This window comes from Camelina sativa, chromosome 11, assembly GCF_000633955.1.
Source record: "Camelina sativa cultivar DH55 chromosome 11, Cs, whole genome shotgun sequence".
Taxonomy (NCBI): domain Eukaryota; kingdom Viridiplantae; phylum Streptophyta; class Magnoliopsida; order Brassicales; family Brassicaceae; genus Camelina; species Camelina sativa.
Genome location: NC_025695.1, coordinates 3,951,935 through 3,968,512, shown reverse-complemented (window position 1 = coordinate 3,968,512; position 16,578 = coordinate 3,951,935). Strand labels below are relative to the sequence as shown.

At 35.4% G+C, this 16,578-nt stretch overlaps 4 protein-coding genes across 5 annotated transcripts in view; 2 read left to right on the top strand and 2 right to left on the bottom strand.

Moving 5' to 3' along the window:
• Positions 1,263-6,437, top strand: LOC104721508 (serine/threonine-protein kinase tricorner). The gene is made up of 13 exons (XM_010439506.1): positions 1,263-1,535; positions 2,130-2,304; positions 2,438-2,521; positions 2,645-2,886; positions 2,983-3,226; positions 3,503-3,582; positions 3,780-3,864; positions 4,417-4,551; positions 4,640-4,753; positions 5,187-5,234; positions 5,465-5,549; positions 5,726-5,761; positions 5,950-6,437. The coding sequence occupies exons 1-13, from the start codon at positions 1,390-1,392 to the stop codon at positions 6,033-6,035; spliced, it is 1,560 nt and encodes a 519-aa protein (XP_010437808.1). The 5' UTR covers positions 1,263-1,389; the 3' UTR covers positions 6,036-6,437.
• On the bottom strand, positions 7,102-11,844 carry LOC104721507 (aminopeptidase M1). Its single transcript, XM_010439505.2, has 18 exons — positions 11,583-11,844; positions 11,140-11,285; positions 10,941-11,043; positions 10,678-10,864; positions 10,505-10,598; positions 10,253-10,406; positions 10,058-10,162; positions 9,859-9,975; positions 9,586-9,699; positions 9,274-9,456; positions 8,844-9,147; positions 8,637-8,758; positions 8,454-8,551; positions 8,168-8,345; positions 7,971-8,085; positions 7,811-7,878; positions 7,557-7,712; positions 7,102-7,459 (listed from the first exon to the last, which is right to left on the bottom strand). The coding sequence occupies exons 1-18, from the start codon at positions 11,796-11,798 to the stop codon at positions 7,280-7,282; spliced, it is 2,640 nt and encodes an 879-aa protein (XP_010437807.1). The 5' UTR covers positions 11,799-11,844; the 3' UTR covers positions 7,102-7,279.
• LOC104721505 (uncharacterized protein At4g33100) lies at positions 13,032-14,541 on the top strand. Of its 2 annotated transcripts, none has more exons than XM_010439503.2 (4): positions 13,032-13,240; positions 13,853-14,007; positions 14,160-14,244; positions 14,361-14,541. In XM_010439503.2, the coding sequence occupies exons 2-4, from the start codon at positions 13,913-13,915 to the stop codon at positions 14,451-14,453; spliced, it is 273 nt and encodes a 90-aa protein (XP_010437805.1). In that variant the 5' UTR covers positions 13,032-13,240; positions 13,853-13,912; the 3' UTR covers positions 14,454-14,541. The 2 variants fall into 2 exon arrangements, with proteins under 2 accessions (XP_010437805.1, XP_010437804.1); XM_010439502.2 differs by having other exon boundaries at positions 13,039-13,305.
• LOC104721506 ((S)-coclaurine N-methyltransferase-like) overlaps positions 14,478-16,578 on the bottom strand; it is a 2,851-nt gene continuing 750 nt past the window's right edge. Inside the window, exons 2-7 of the mRNA XM_010439504.2 lie at positions 15,633-15,966; positions 15,443-15,542; positions 15,232-15,342; positions 15,038-15,121; positions 14,893-14,951; positions 14,478-14,800 (exon numbers count right to left, since the gene is read on the bottom strand). Coding sequence (XP_010437806.1) covers positions 14,608-14,800; positions 14,893-14,951; positions 15,038-15,121; positions 15,232-15,342; positions 15,443-15,542; positions 15,633-15,966 — 881 coding nt within the window. The 3' untranslated portion in view covers positions 14,478-14,607. The remainder of the gene's footprint in view (positions 14,801-14,892; positions 14,952-15,037; positions 15,122-15,231; positions 15,343-15,442; positions 15,543-15,632; positions 15,967-16,578) is intronic.

Sequence of the window (16,578 nt, the reverse complement as noted above, 5' to 3'; positions counted from 1 at the left end):
GTTAATATAAAATAGAAAATAGAGATAAACCTTTTAAAAGATTAAATATAAATATATATATAAGATATACATATCATACAAACTCTAAAACTAAGCTTTTACAATGATATTTGATTTGATTTTTTATAACCCATACAACAACAATAACAAAAAAAATACAGAACAAAACAAAATAAAAAAAAGAGATTTGAGAGTAGTGGAAGAAGATAAGAGAATGAAAGAGTGATAGACTAAGAGAATAAGATAATGAGTTTTTATAGGAAGAGAAATAATGAAAAATTACATTTTGAAAAATGTGAGTTACAATTCTAATTTATTGTTTTGTTTTAATACAATTGATTAATACAATTTAGTGAAGAAATAAAATTAATGCATAATTTATAGGGGGAATTCATATGATTTCAGTTTTATATTATATGAGTTAAATGTGAAAAATAATTGTTTTTAAATTTGTGTTTTAATATAAATATTTTTTTATTAAAATTGCATTGCTAAGTGGACCAATAAGAAGAGAGTGAAATTTTATTTTTATATATATGATTTGTGTATATGTTTTTGTTTTTTTTTTGTGGTCTGAGATAGCTTTTAATACGTATAAAAGTGTGGGAATATCTTTGATACCATAGTTAAGAAATTTAAAATCAAATTTGAAAAAGGATAATTTTCTGTTAAATATATAATAATCCAATAAAAAAAAAACAGAAGAAGGCATATTGTATATAATAAGGTGAAAAATAGTAATAAAAAAAACAAACTTATTATTAAAATTAAAAACGACAACCAACGAATCCTATGTGCGAGTGAAAAGCACGATCCAATCACGAAGCAAAATCTTCAGGCTTCGTTGTATAATTAAATAATTTAATGAACACGAAGCCTTCATATTCCCAATTATACCCCTTTGACAGCCCCACACACACTCTCAGATATCTGAAAATTTTAGCCACGCGCATTCATAAGCGCGTATCTTTCTTTTTCTCATGCTTACACAGTACACACACTCCCTGACAATAAATCGTTACAACTTTTTTTCTGCTTATCAAATTAAAAAGCAAAATAAATATAAAACATTATTATTAGATTTTATTATATAACAATTTTTCTCCCCAGTTATATTACATTACAGAATACAGAGTGCCATTTCAACGAAAAGTCGACACGTGTCCTTAAGAGGTTCGTCGTCTGAGGGTAAAATAGTAAAATCGTAGTCTCCTTCATCATCTCTCTCTTTAAGCAAATTCCAGAGAGAGAGAGAGTGGGAAAGAGAGAGAGAGAGAGAGGTGCTTTTTTTTTTTTTTTCCATAGACGTTCTCGTCGAGAGACCTGTTTATATCACAAAAAAAGGAAGAGAGAAGAAGAAGAAGAAGAGGACTGTGAAGAGAGAAGAGGATGGAGGATATACAGGAGGAAGAGAGCGGTACGGACGAGGAGGTTCTGGGATCGAGCTTGACCATGGAGAAAGTGGCTGCAGCCAAACAGTACATCGAGAATCACTACAGAGCTCAGAACAAAAACATTCAGGAGAGGAAGGAGAGGTACCAAATCCGTCTCTCTCTCTCTCTCTCTCCCTAATTCCGTCTTCTTCTTCTCTTTCACTAGGAGAGATTTCAGATTTGAAAAATTTTGTTTTGATTTCTCGAGACATTTCCTTTTAGGGCAAAAATTAGTTGTTTGAGCTGCGAATCCTTCTTTGATGATGATAACGATACTCCTGCTCAGTTCTGTTTTACCTCTTTGCGGTGTGTGAAGCAACCTAATAATAACATCTGTATCTACTAGACTAGTAGTAGTTCGTGAATTGTGAAGGTGGTTTTAAGTTCATGGTTTGTATTCACTACCATGATTGATATCCAAGTCAAAAGGAAACTTTTGGGGATTCGATATCTTACCATCTTCATACATTGTGTAATGATACCCCCTCGTTATCATCGTTGTTGAGTATTTGCCTTCTTTTACTAGTGCTCAACGCTAACTTTTGTGGCTGCTGACTTCTTTCTTCTGAGGATTCGTTTTTTTTGCCAAAATGCTTTGATTTGTTAAGAATAATACATCTATGTCTCATCTCTATTGCACTTTTAGCACCATTAAAGCTGCGTATTTTGTATTTAACATTGTTTGATTTCTTATAGACGATGGATCTTAGAAAGAAAGTTAGCTTCTTCTGGAGTGCCAAAAGAGGAGCAAATCAACATGATTAAAGATCTTGAGAGGAAAGAGACTGAGTTTATGAGGCTTAAAAGGAACAAGATAAGTGTTGATGATTTTGAGCTTTTGACAATCATTGGAAGGGGTGCTTTTGGTGAGGTTTGTACAACAGATTACTGCCTCTTCTTCTTTTTTTTTTTTTTTCTTACAGCTTGAGCATAACCAACTTAACCGAGATAGTTTTTTTTCTGGGTTCTTTCTGATCTTAAAAACATCTTAATCTAACTTACAGGTTCGCTTATGTCGGGAGAAAAAGTCTGGAAATATTTATGCCATGAAGAAGTTAAAGAAATCTGAAATGGTCATGAGAGGACAGGTACAAATCCGTAAACAATTGGCATAATATACCACACTTAATATGTTTATGATCTCGTCTCTGATTTTACCTACCTGTCTTTTTCTTCTAGTATCTGACTAGATTAATATGTACATTTTACAGGTAGAGCATGTTAGAGCAGAGAGAAACCTGCTGGCTGAGGTAGCAAGCCATTATATTGTGAAGCTCTACTATTCATTTCAGGATGCCGAGTATCTATATCTGATCATGGAATATCTCCCCGGTGGTGATATGATGACCTTGCTCATGAGAGAAGATACACTACGGGAAGATGTCGCCAAATTTTATATTGCTCAAAGTGTCCTGGCGATTGAATCCATACACAGATACAACTATATTCATAGGTGGCTTTTGGAAGTTACCTAACTTGCATGCTTCTGCTCTAAACTCTGATATTTACATACATTTTGATTGATCTTTTGTCTTTTCACTTTTTGCAGGGATATCAAACCTGATAACCTTCTTCTGGATAAAGATGGGCACATGAAACTCTCGGATTTTGGACTCTGTAAACCTCTTGATTGTAGAAATTTACCTTCAATTCAGGAGAATAGGGCCACCGATGATGAAACTATGACAGAACCTATGGATGTTGATAGATGTTTTCCTGACACTGATAACAAGAGAAGCTGGCGTAGTCCCCAGGAACAACTTCAGCATTGGCAGATGAATCGCAGAAAACTAGTATGTTAATCTTTTTTGGAGTTTAAAAGTGTCATCTCCTCTTTCGTAGCTCTTTCTCCATTTCTCTGATTCCTGTATATGCCAAATGTGACCTCATCATGTAGATATATACAAATCAAAATGGGGAATAATGAAAACCAACTATGATTTTGTTCATATTTGTAGGAGAACACTTTTCAAACTTTCATTACCTGTACTTTCTCTTTATCAATTTGTGTGGCAAGTTGGCAACAACTGATGATAGTGTTCTCTGATTGGTTTCTTCCTTTTTGAAAGGCATTTTCAACTGTGGGAACACCCGACTATATTGCTCCTGAAGTTTTGCTGAAGAAAGGATATGGCATGGAATGTGATTGGTTAGTCTTTTGCTTGAAAATTATCATTTTCAGAATGAACTATAACCATGGTGCATAGTACTGTTTAAATTTCTCTGTGCTAGCAACCATTTGTACAGGTTGATAAAAGTCTTTCATTTATCATTACAGAGTTGTTCCATAGCCTCCTGAGCTGCTGTTTATTTTCCTTGGAAATCTTTTTTTTTTTCTTCTCTCAGGTGGTCATTAGGAGCAATTATGTACGAAATGCTTGTTGGGTATCCTCCTTTTTATGCTGATGATCCTATATCAACTTGCAGAAAGGTATTTACTCTTTGCTGTTATCTTCACTACCCCAGTGAGTTTGCTCTGAGTAAAAGTATCAAACAGTTGAGCTTAAAGAATTTCACTGAATAAGGCTATTTGATTACAAAGTGTTAGTGCAAAAGCTATTATTATTCAAGTATACTCCAACAGGATATTATTCAAGTTTTTTTGGGTGAATGGCTTAGGTATTGTGTTTGTAACAATTTGATGTATAAACCAAATGAATGAGAAATCTTCTATCTATGAAAGTTCAGGGCCCAAGCAGGAGATTGTTCAATTCTGTGACCATATTTTGAATTACAAGGGTGTCAAGTTATATGAAAAGCCACAATTTTGCCAGTTTATGCTCGTTCGAGTTAGCAAAATGTTCAAATATTGTGTTCAGTCTTTTCAGATATATAGTTGACAACTATGCTTTGATTTGTGGGTAAAATTCCCATCGTCAATTCCATTTCTATTTGTTCTTTGTGCTCTACATATACGAAAACTAAAGATTTTGTTTATAAGATTCACAGATCATGTTCATGAAGTCTTAATTCCTTCTTCTAGATCGTACATTGGAGAAATCATTTGAAATTTCCCGAGGATGTGAAGTTGTCATCGGAGGCAAAAGATCTTGTCTGCAGGTTGCTGTGTAACGTTGACCATAGGCTTGGCACTGGAGGAGGAGCCCAGCAAATCAAGGTAAGGATGTTCCATGAGAAGATTTAGTAGTACTTAAGATAAGCTTTGTTATTTTTCTTTGCTAACTTGTACTTTAATTTTGCATCAGGATCATCCTTGGTTCAAGGATGTTTTGTGGGAAAAGCTCTATGAAATGGAGGCTGCGTACAAACCAGAAGTGAACGACGAGCTAGATACACAAAATTTTATGAAGTTTGATGAAGTATGCCTCCTTTTTATTTATCATGCATTATTTCAAATATTTTTCCTGGAAAAATAGACTTCCCTTATATTATTTTAAGATTTATATACCAGTATTAAGGCTCAACAGATATTAGATATTCTTAAGTTCAGTTTAATGTGTCTCGCTCATATCTTGCTGTGAATTTTACTAGTTATCCCGGAGATAATATCCCTTAGTTTCTAATATGCCACTTGTGTTGATGGTGATAGATACCTTCAGAATACTGCCTTATCAAAGAATGATATATTCTGGTTTAAGGAGTGATTACCTTAAAATTTTGTGAATTGATTTATTACCTAGGAATTTGTTTGTCAATATTTTGCAGAAATATCATATTGATAAAGGTCAACCATTCATTCATCCATTTTTTGTACTATATAGGAGGCTTGCTGACTTCTTGATTTCATCTCAGGTGAATTCTCCTGCACCTGAAAGAACTAGATCGGGCCTCTCCAGGAAGGTTTGTTATTATTATTTGTGTATATACATCATCCAGCGGGTTTATTTGCAAGGATAGGTGATTAGCGTTGATACTCCAAATTGTAGCCGTGTTGCTCCAAAGTGATATATTAAAAAAACCATCATCAAATGGTGTTGGTCGATAAATATTATTGTCTGAAATGAAACCTATTTTTCTTTATACGGTTCGGTTTTGAGTGACAATGACACATTTGTTTCCATTTTGTGCAGATGCTTCTTGCTCCCAAGGATTTAAGTTTTGTTGGCTACACCTACAAGAACTTTGACGCTGTAAAAGGATTGCGTCATTCACTTGGTACATGCACATGACCCTACTATTATTTAATCATTTTCAACCTCAGACCTTGGCTCCTGCATTTTCCTAGTCGAATAGAAGTACCTAGTAATATGTGTCAAGTAAACGAGATGCAAAGGATTCATTGTTGATCAGACATTAGGAAGAATCTGACCCTTTCTTTTCCAACTCTGTAGAGATGGCAAGAACAATGTCTCTGGATCGATCACCAGGTATTTGTGTTTTATCATTGTAACTCGTTTCGTTGCCTTTTTGCATGTTCAGATCCATAAGCTTCCTTCATAGAAATATATACACCTTGACATTAAATTAAGTTTATGCGGTGTATAGTCTTTGTAAACGACCTTATATCACTTCTTATTCAAATAGTGAAAACTGATATAATCGAAACTGTATGCAGCTGAGGCGATGCCTGTGGAGCGGATAAGCGGGGAAGCAGCAGAGGCACAGATGGTATCATCGATGGATGATCCGATGGTAATTTGAAATAACCAAACAAGATAGTGATAGTCTTCCTCAAGTTTGGGATCTTAAGCCTTCTATAAGAAAATAACTGTACAGCAAGCCAAGAAGTTAAAGAGAAGAAGATCAAAATGGTTTGGGTAGAAAAGAGTGTGAAAATGAGGTGGGGTGGGAGATTAACAATGATAGCCTTTCCTGATTATTCTGTGTATTAGAAGAAGAAGAAAGAGAAGGGAGAAAGAGATTAGAGGGGAATTGAGTAAGTCTTTGTGTTATATAAAAGCTGCCCAGGTTGGCTGTAGTAATGTCGCCTTCTCTAGTGGCAGTTTTATTGCAACATTTTCACCTTTGTGTCTGTGTGTATCATATTAACAACTTTTATTTCTAAATTTGAAGACCCACCGAGGAGTGAGGACTTAGAGTGTACTTATTTGAGTTTTGTTGGGAGTCAATTTATAAACAAACTTGGATAAATGAGTTTTTCTTTGTTAGTAATGGTAGACTTTGGGCTACACAATAGGAAAAAAAATAAATAAATAAAAAGACCATTATGCTACTGTAGGTTGATTTTAAGACTTTAACATGTAAATTAGTTATGGTGCCTCATTAGAGATGATGTTGTGAAGGTAAGGAGTTAAAGTGAAAAGTTAGAGACCTATTTATGTAAAATTTTGATACACTACACAGTACACACCTCTTTTGAACGTTTACGGTCTCAAATGCCGAAGCTGCTTTACGTATTGGACACAAACTTCTTTATCCCGTCGGTATTACCTTGTGAGAAGCTAAGAAGCAAAACCTTTTTTTTGTGGTTTAGGTATGCTCTATAGTATTCTTGATATTTCTTTTTTCAATTTTATCTTCTTTCATCAAGACATCCAATGTATCCTCTTGGTTGATATGGGTTAAGCCTTTAAGGTCGTTAAAAAAGATTATAACTTTTTCCTAAAGAAATTACCAAATTGTATTTACTAAGTAAATTTATGTTATAATGTTCGCAATTTATGACACGAATAGCTTTTAACTAACTACAGTTACGTTTTATACTTTTATTGATACGCAATGAAAATATCCCACGGTAAACCTCGAGTCGGAACGAACCTTGAAAGGCAAACTTTATTGATGGCAAATCCAAAGTTTAAAAAAGTGCTTTTCAGATTCGGTGCTGAGAAGAAGAAAAGACCAAAAGGGTCGCATATAGAACAAACATGAGCATCGCAGTCACAGATGGTTTAGTTAATTCTTGAGATACCCTGAGTTAAAAAAATTTAGTTTGAAGAGAGCTGAGCAACGAGCTGTATGAGATTATCTTCCTTCTTGATACTCTCCACCCAATTGGCGTTAATATGTACCCTTTCCATACTCTGCTTCAAGGTTCTTGCCATCGACGGCTTTGTTCTTGTTGCAAAATACTCCTCCACTTCTTTGGCTTTCTCAAACGACGCAAACTGAGACGATCAACATAAAGAGAAATCAATTAAGGCTAGCAAAGATGATCAATAGCTTTTTTTTTATGGATATGCATAAAGGGGAGGAGGAACAAACCGGCGATACAACTGCACTTATGAAACGTGTTAAGAGAAATCCGGATCCCCATGTGTTTTCTATATACTCCCACTTCTCCTGTAGCCATTTCCAAGCTACTTCACGTCCTTCCCAACTTACACCGGAAAGTCCATAAACTGCATCTTGATTACGGACCTGGATGAATAAGAACCCCAATATATCACATCAACTATGTCAAGCCTAATGATATGATTATTCACTACTTTATAAAGTTTCAAGAAATCCATATATACCTCATCAGACAATATGAAGTTAAGAACATCTTGAACTATAACGGGGTCGGGACAAGATGCTAAAGAACCTGCAAACCCATAAAGTAAACATCAGTAGTTGAACCTCAAATTTCTATTTATTTAATCTCATGTATCAGAAGAAAGTTTACAGTCAAGTTACCTAAGATTCGTGTTTTCTCTTGGCTAAGGTCTGTTTCCCTATAAACTTTCAGAAGAGACTCATAACCAGATTTGTCTGACTTATTGGCTCTCTGCATTACAGCAACATAAGCAGCCTGCAAGTGGAAAGCCCATACAGAATTTAATTAAAATGTTCTGATTTTAGACCATCATTGGTTTCTATAATACGAAACAAACCCTTCTGATGTCAGGAGGCAGAAGCGAAGTGTTCCTATCAGCCAAATATGCATCAAATCTCCGAACTGCTTCCTTTAGTGTCTCATCATGCCCAAACGCAGCAAGTGCAGTTAAGACTTCCCCTCTCAGCATAGCATCTAGATGGCTCTCCCCTTGTTTAGGGTCCCAACCAAGTTTCCTGTAAGAACAATGAATATTGTAAAGACATTGACTCTTTTTTACCTACCGTTTGGTAAAGAGAACATAATGATAAGTGTAATTTCCGTAGATGGGTAAAACAGCTTACCCAGCAGCAAACTGGAAAACGCCGATGAAGAAATGTTTGATCCCAGACATCAGTTCCTGATTTGCATCTGCTCCAATCTTCACAACTTTGTAGCTTATCTGTACGGATGAAGAGTAAGAACCAGAAGCGAACGCATAATTATCGACCCAGGGAAATTAAAAGCCAAAAAATGCAGATCCTTACAGCAATAAGGTTTGATAGCACGGTATACTCAAGTTCCTCCTTGTAAGCACTGATCAAAGTAAGTAAAGAGGCTAGAGATTGCTGACGAGCCATTGAAAGTGCAAAAGAATCATCCAAAATACCTGTAAAAGAGCAAGTAGGATATTCATCTCCAAACAAATTTCATTACGTCAATTAGAAACACAAAATTCTGCGAGGTCAAGTTACCATATCTATCAATTGAAGTCAAGCTTTTGCTCTCTGTTGCATTTCTGAGTCCAGCCGCAAGGCTATCATCATATTTCACCCTATAGAATCCAGCCTGATCGACATTAATTTTTATCCAAGAGCATGCCCCATTGTTTTTGCCGCTACCATCGGCAATGGAACAGCCCAATAATTCCTTTAGATCATACGCTTCAGATTTGGATTCTAATAAGAAGTTTTTGCGCACGTCATATGAACCACAGCACAAGGTTACTGGCACAATCCATTGTCCTTCGCCAGGAGAACCGCTTGACAAGAAACGCGACTGTAATATTAAAAATGAATTTAGTTAGTGGATCATGCATAAGATATCATAATGAAGCTTCAACCTTAGTGGCATCTAAAAGGGGATATAAGTAGGATATCCAGCAAGGGAAATAAGTCTAAGAACCTGCTCAAGTTCCAATTTTCCATCTTTAATTTTGGCTGAGACAACAGGATATCCCATTTGCTTTGTCCAAGAATGCATAAGCTTGTTCACAGGTTCTCCTGATCCCGCTTCCAAAGCAGACCATAAGTCTTCTGTCTTCGCGTTTGAGTAAGCATGATTTTTAATGTATGCAGCAAGCGACTTCTGCTCAACAAAGCAATACAAGTAGGGTAAGAAGTTTTGGAGACATTAGGGAAATTGAAAATAGAAGTCAGATAAGAAAATAAAAGCTGCAATTCTTTTGTTACAGAAGGAAATGGACATGAGCAGAACCTGAAAAACTTCAGCACCAAGATAGCTTTGTAGCATGCGGATGACAGATGCACCCTTTCTGTAGCTTATTGCATCAAATATTTCGTCAATTTCAGCAGCATGATTAACTTCCACCTGAGAAATTTTTGGGATTTGAGATAAATAGGTAATAGGGTATCTCGGGGATTGACAGTGAATATAAGGAAAGAAGCCACTAAGCTTTCATGACAGATATATTGACAGCATTTTTCAGAATTGTGCCCACTTAATAACACAGATACTTAATTTGGTTACCTCTATCGGGTGAGACTCCTCAAGTCCATCAAGCCTTAGACCCTCAGTAGATTCATCTAGAAACTGGGTCCAGATTTTCCATTCAGGGAACAAACTATCAGTAGCCAAGTAGCTGACCTGAAACAGATAACAAGTAACAAAACATTCACAACAGAACTCAAAATCATTGTTGATACAAAGATCTAAGTTTGCAATTTACCCAAGTAGCAAAACCCTCATTCAGCCATAGATGAGTCCACCACTCCATAGTGACAAGATTGCCAAACCACTGGTGAGCCAGTTCATGAGCAACTACAGTGGCAACCTAGCAGCAGAAACTTAACAGCTTTAGATGATTGCACAAAAGCACACAAAAAAATTTCCTCTGAAAAATAAAAGAAAAAGTTTTCAGTACCCTCTGTTTGTTAGAAGCTGCTGAATGCTGCTCATCATAGAGAAGAGCTGTTTCACGGTATGTAACTAAACCATAATTCTCCATAGCTCCAGCAGCAAAATCTGGTATTGCAATCATATCCATTTTGGGAAGGGGATATGGCACAGCAAAGTACCTACATGAATCATTGGAGTTATGCAACAAGTATGATACATACAAGCAGCAAGAGAAGTCCAGAATAACAGAATGTTACAATGTCGACGAGGAACATACTCTTTGAACAGATCTAACGTTTTGGCACCAACATGCAGTGCAAATCTCCCTTGGTCGGCTTTACCCACTTGACAGTACACTCTGACTTTAACCCCTGAGCAAAAAGAAGACACATGATTTAGAGCTTCTAGAAATGACTAGACGCAAGATAATGATGGATAAAAATAATTTACCATCGGATGTATGATCTTCAACGTAGTCAAACAAACCAACAACAATTGCGACCAAATATGTGGACATAATAGGTGACTCTTGGTAGGAGACAATCTTGACATTCCCATTAAGTTTCTCCTCAATGACGGGCATATTGGAGAGAGACACCAAATCAGCTGGTACCTCCAATGTAATCTTGAAGGTAGCCTGTTTCACAAATGTGTCAATATGGATAGACGAAGAAAAACAAAACTCATGCTAGAGGAGGGAACAAGTGGGAAACCTTGCAAGCAGGTTCATCCCAGCATGGAAAGCATCTCCTAGCGTCAGCTGGTTCAAACTGGGTAACTGCCATATTCTTCTTCTCACCGTTATGTTCATAGGTACTGCAAGCAAGAAGATACAATATTGGTCTCGAACTAATCTCAAGCTATGTATAAATTTATATTTGTAAAAAAAAAAGGAAACCGCTATGGTTTTACCTTCTGTAGAATCCCTTCATTTTGTCATTAAGTACTCCATTGAACCCCAGTTCCAGAACTCCCACTCCATGGGGAAGAATCTCACTAAACTCAAGCACTAGAATCTCATCCTCCTCAAACAAGACAACTTTTGGAGCTGCAAGCGCCTGCTTAACAATTACAAAACATAAGAAGCATAAAAGCAACAAGCTAAATTGGTTGCTGATTCCTACTTGATTGTATCTGAAGTTATTTTACCTATTGGAATCAAAATCAAAAATCATATCCAAAAAATACTCAAATCATGAAAATATAAACATCTCAATGGTGGCGCTAATTGCTCAACAACCAATAGCATATAAAAAAAAAAAAAAACCATAACCCCAATCGCATTACTGAAACCCTAATTTCATATCAACACAAAGAAACGCGATAGAGAGAGAATAGGTAAAAAAAAAAAATACCTTAGAGGAGGTAGGAGGAGTGAAGGAAACGGAGGCATCGTTGACGGAGAGATCAGCTGCGTTGAGAACGATGAAACAAGTATCGGCGACTATGTCGAGGTCGATGGCTACAGTTCCGGCGAAGGTGCAGGCGATGAGATCGGGATTGAGGCGGAGATCGTAGCGCTTGGGGACGGCGAACTTTGGTAGACGAGGCTGACCTTTGAACTGATCCATTTTCTAAACCCTTTGATTGATTTTTTTTTATTTTCTTCCTCTTTGGATCTCTTTTATAGGATAGGAAGCAAGTAATATACATGTATTGGTTTAGAATTTATAAAGAATTTTAATGATTTTAAAAGTTAGGTAAAATATGTAGTTATTTAATTAAGATTTTTAAAATCTCTTTAAAAATTTGGTGTTATTGATTGTGGATTTGTAAAAAGTTATCTAAAATCTTGATAAATTTAGTGTTATTGGATTAAGAGTTTTATAAAGTCATTAAAAGTTTTATGTTATTCAAGTAAAACAAAAGAATCTTGGATTGTTAATGAATTCAAATTTTATGTTATTGGTTTAGGATTTTATATCATTTCCTTCATAACAAAAGTCATGAAAACTCTTTCATCAAATAGAAAGATTTTACAAGATTAGAAAAAACAAATCATCAAGATTTTAAAAAACTTCCTAAACAATCTCTTAGAATCCTTTATTTTTAACTTTCAATTTTCTATGATTCTAACAATCAGCAAAAACATAAAGTCATTAAAATTCTTTCTAAATCCTAAATCAATACCTTCCCTAAATACATTTGTAAGCAAAGTGTTTTTATGTTACTACGGCACGCAAGTGAGACATTTACGAAACATTGGAATTTCTAAATTTTGATGTGATAGTTTATATTATAAAATAAATAATATTACTATCAAATTTTATGAGATTGGATTAGTGATTACTGTAAACCTAATTTTATTTTTGGTTTCTAAACATATTCGTATTATTGTTTGGAACATTCGCCGAACATGATGACAAATGGGTTTTGATTATATATATGTGAGAGACTCTATTTGATTAAGAAAAGTCACTCATACTTTAAAGATAAATCCTAGATAAGTCGCCCAATGCATCCCGACAAGGATCCGTAAGTTCAGAACCGGAGGAGGAGTCCTTCAACCGTTTTACTATTATATCAACGATGATTTTAGAGAGGGTTTGGTGACACTGACACTCCTTTACGGAGCACGAATCGTAGAGACAATTGAGAAACATTGACGCTGCTGCCTGCTAGGGCCGTAGAAGGGTTTAGTTCGGCAGAGAGTGTTATATGTTTATAGTCTTCTCAAGAGCCTTGCATTTTTTTAATATATATAGTATATGCTAGAGTTTTTTTTTTTTTTTTTTTAATTGTTTAGTTATTTTTTGTTAACTTACCTTTAAAAAGAATTATTAAAATTCCTTTTCTTGGGATATGTTTGACTTTTGGCCTAGGGCTTTCGTCTGGTTAGACGACGTCGTTTTTCAATTTCCCACTCTCTCCTCTGTTTGGTTGGTTGGTTTACTCGAGTTCTTCCGAAGCTTCGTCGTCGTCCACTAGGTTGTGTTCTTTCTGAGTCTGAGAGACTTAAGAGTTGAACGAGAGACCGACTGAGTGATCTGAGGTTTTACGGGTTTAACGAAAGGTGAACTTGAAGATCTTCTTTCTTTCTTTGATTACCGTCCGGTCTTTGGTTTGGATCAAATCAGGGTAAATGTCGTTTCTTTTATCCTTCAAGCTTCCTACTTTGAATCTTTTTTTATCGTTTTGAGTTCCATTTTTTTGATTTTTTTTATTTCTTTATATTTGATCCTCTCTTCGTTTTCTTATTTTTTATTTGTCTTTCGTCAATTCGTTTGATCCATGTTTCTCTTTTAGGCAAATCTTGAATTTGTCCCTCCATCCTCTGTTTTATGTTTTGATTTTGGTTTGAATAAACACCATTGTTTGTAGAGAGACAACAAATCATTGTCTTAAATTAGGCAATTCAACAAGGTATCTGTACATAAATATTTGACAAAGGCTCTTGAGACAAATGCGAAAGGAGCATGCTTTTTTTTTGTTTTTGTGCTCAACTACTTTGATGAGAGCTTTCTCTGTTTGGTGTCTTTTGTGGTTATGTTCGATGATATATATTTCTATGTTTGTTTGTGATGAGTTGTAGTAAAGCTTGTGTTAGGATTCGTATTATTGTCTTTTTATCCTTTTCTTAAGAGTGATATTATTTCTTTCTTTTTTGGTTTCTGAATTATTACAGATGGGTTTTCAGAGTTGCTAAGCTGACAGACTGAGTGACTAATTAGTGTGATTGGGGAAGATGGGTTTATTGAAGAAAAAAGATTCAACTTCAGCTCGCTCCTCTACTTCTCCCTGCGCTGATTTGCGAAACGCTTACCACAATTGCTTCAACAAGTGAGTTTCTTTTCTCCTTCAGTTTGCTGTGTTTAAAGGTTTTAGCTTTGGTGGTATTTCTGGTCTTTTCATCTTTTAAGGTTTGGACCATTCGGTATTCCCAGTTATTAATATGATGGCATTGTTGTATTTCTTTCTCTTGGTTTCTGCAGATGGTACTCGGACAAGTTTGTTAAAGGGCAATGGGATAAAGAAGAGTGTGTTGCCGAGTGGAAAAAGTACAGAGACTGTCTCTCGGTACTATTCATTCACTCTGCTTCAGCTCTATTCGTGCTTCCTCTGTAATCTTAATCAAAATAATAAGCAAGCTTCTCTTCCTGACTTTTGTTTTCGGTTTTCATTTATTCAAACAGGAGAATTTGGATGGTAAGCTTCTCACTCGCATTTTGGAGGTAGATGGTGAGCTGAATCCAACAAAGCAAGCTGATTCTAAAGAATCCAATTGATGGATGATACTTGATCCTCATATGTTTCTCAAATAACATTGTCACTTTCAAACCATAAAATTCATATTATTTAAGTAGGAGGAGGGGGTAATCAAAGTAGAATGAGATTGTTGCATTCTTTATTCAAAAAAATTGAAGAAAATAAAGAAATCAATCATTTCTTCTTGAAGAGGAAGTGTGCAACCATCCACTCTTCTCCATTGTTGTATCCGAACAGCTCAGCAACCGCTATGAAGAAGGTTCTCCAGTAAACCATCCACTTCACTGCATTTTCTTTCCCATAAGTCATTTCCATTATCTCTTTAATTGCAACTATCTCTTTATCCATTCTTTTGAGCCACTCTTCACTGCAAAACGTTGTATTATCAAAAAAGTAATAAACATCAGAAGCTGCTTATTATCGTCTTCGTTCTTGTAACAACCATTTTTGGAGTCCTACCTTGTTTTTGAATAATGTTTCCCGTTTACGAGCCAATGATCCACAATCGAAACATCTTCCTAAACAAATCAACACATCAAATTGATATGATTCAATTGATATAATTCAACTGAAACATACATGGCAAGTTACTAATGTAAATTACTTGGAAATAGAGGAGAAGATTCGCCGATGGCATTGTTCCTCCGCTGAAGAAGTGTCTTGTGATCCAGTCATCGTCATTCACATCCTATAAAGAATCAGCACAATCTCAAGAATTGCGTTTTTGCCATGATAATATGTTGTTGAAATAAACTGATTAAACAAGAAGCTATCACATCAGAGAATATTGATCCATACCTCAAAGTGGTAAGCTAGGGTCTTATGGCAGAAATAGTGAACAAACAGAAGACTATCTTCCTTCATCCATTTTCCTATTTTCTTCAGAAGCTCTCCATAGTTTTTCATATGCTGATCACAATCCCAAAAAAAGAAAAACCAAAGCTAAGGACAACCTCTGATGTTTGAAAATCATAACATATAATGAACTACTTCAGAAAACAATCCAAACCTCAAACATTTCGATGGAGAATACTCGATCGTATGTCCCATCATGCTCAAAAGTGCTAATATCCGCAACAATTATTTCAATGTTCTGAAGTCCGAGTTTCCTTCAAACATGACATGTAAAAGAAACCATTTTAGCTAGCAGCTAGAACTTGAAGCATAAGATATATGTAATAATGAGAAAACATAATTACCGGCATTGGTCATCGATAAAAGCTTTCTGTGTTGTTGAGTTGCAGATACCAGTTAACTTGCATTTGCTAAACTTGCGGGCAATGTACAAAGACAAAGAACCCCAGCCACATCCGACATCAAGAACACTGTGTCCATCCTCCACTTTAGCTCTTTCACAGTATAGAGCCAATATTGCTTCCTCTGCATCTTCTAAGCTACTTGCATCTTTTGGGAAGTAACAAGAGCTGTACTTCATGTTTCTTCCAAGAACAAGTTGGAAGAAAGCAGTTGGTAATTCATAGTGTTGAGTCTTTGGCTTCTCGGTATTGATCGCTATAGGCATCTTCTTTATAGCTGAGGTATACATACATGCATCATTCACAACAGATTTTTAGACTTTTCTTTCACAATTTACAAATCTATATTATGAGATTAAACAAATGAAATGTGTTCTGATTTTGCCAAATGAAACATGTTATATTTATTTATTAAAATACATGTAAACGCAAACACAAAAAACTTGAGTCTGAAACAATGTATGGATGGTTTCATTTTATAAGATAAGAAGCCAAAATCTATTATGAACAAATCTAATGAAGACCGTGAATTAGTCTTACATGCTTAGAGCACGGAGATCCAATTAACAAAATAAAACTTTAATATCTAAACTACTAAATAGAACTAAGCTAATATAAAAATAGTGTTCGCGGATCTCTCAACAACAATATCTAAACTAAAACGATATTTTATCTTTGACTCAAAAAGTTCAAAACACACATGATGAAGGGTCTAAAACCCCACAACCAAAGTACGGTGGAACAACTTGCAACACACCACCGACACCATGTTGTTTAAAAAATCGCCATAATCACTCAAATAAACACAATGCGAAATAGTTTTGTAGACTCTAGTCTAATAATAACTAAAATCTAGATGTTAAATGCCAAAAAAAAAAAAAAAAAAGAG

Excerpts from the sequence above, each read along its gene's own strand:
- LOC104721508 (XM_010439506.1), top strand. The coding sequence starts at position 1,390 with ATGGAGGATATACAGGAGGAAGAGAGCGGTACGGACGAGGAGGTTCTG. Across the intron at positions 2,887-2,982 it reads AGATACAACTATATTCATAG|GGATATCAAACCTGATAACC; the intron begins GTGGCTTTTGGA and ends CACTTTTTGCAG. Across the intron at positions 4,754-5,186 it reads ATTTTATGAAGTTTGATGAA|GTGAATTCTCCTGCACCTGA; the intron begins GTATGCCTCCTT and ends ATTTCATCTCAG.
- LOC104721507 (XM_010439505.2), bottom strand. The coding sequence starts at position 11,798 with ATGGATCAGTTCAAAGGTCAGCCTCGTCTACCAAAGTTCGCCGTCCCC. Across the intron at positions 8,552-8,636 it reads TGCTATCAAACCTTATTGCT|ATAAGCTACAAAGTTGTGAA; the intron begins GTAAGGATCTGC and ends TCATCCGTACAG. Across the intron at positions 8,346-8,453 it reads GTTTTCCAGTTTGCTGCTGG|GAAACTTGGTTGGGACCCTA; the intron begins GTAAGCTGTTTT and ends TTGTTCTTACAG.
- LOC104721505 (XM_010439503.2), top strand. The coding sequence starts at position 13,913 with ATGGGTTTATTGAAGAAAAAAGATTCAACTTCAGCTCGCTCCTCTACT. Across the intron at positions 14,008-14,159 it reads TACCACAATTGCTTCAACAA|ATGGTACTCGGACAAGTTTG; the intron begins GTGAGTTTCTTT and ends TGGTTTCTGCAG. Across the intron at positions 14,245-14,360 it reads AGTACAGAGACTGTCTCTCG|GAGAATTTGGATGGTAAGCT; the intron begins GTACTATTCATT and ends TTATTCAAACAG.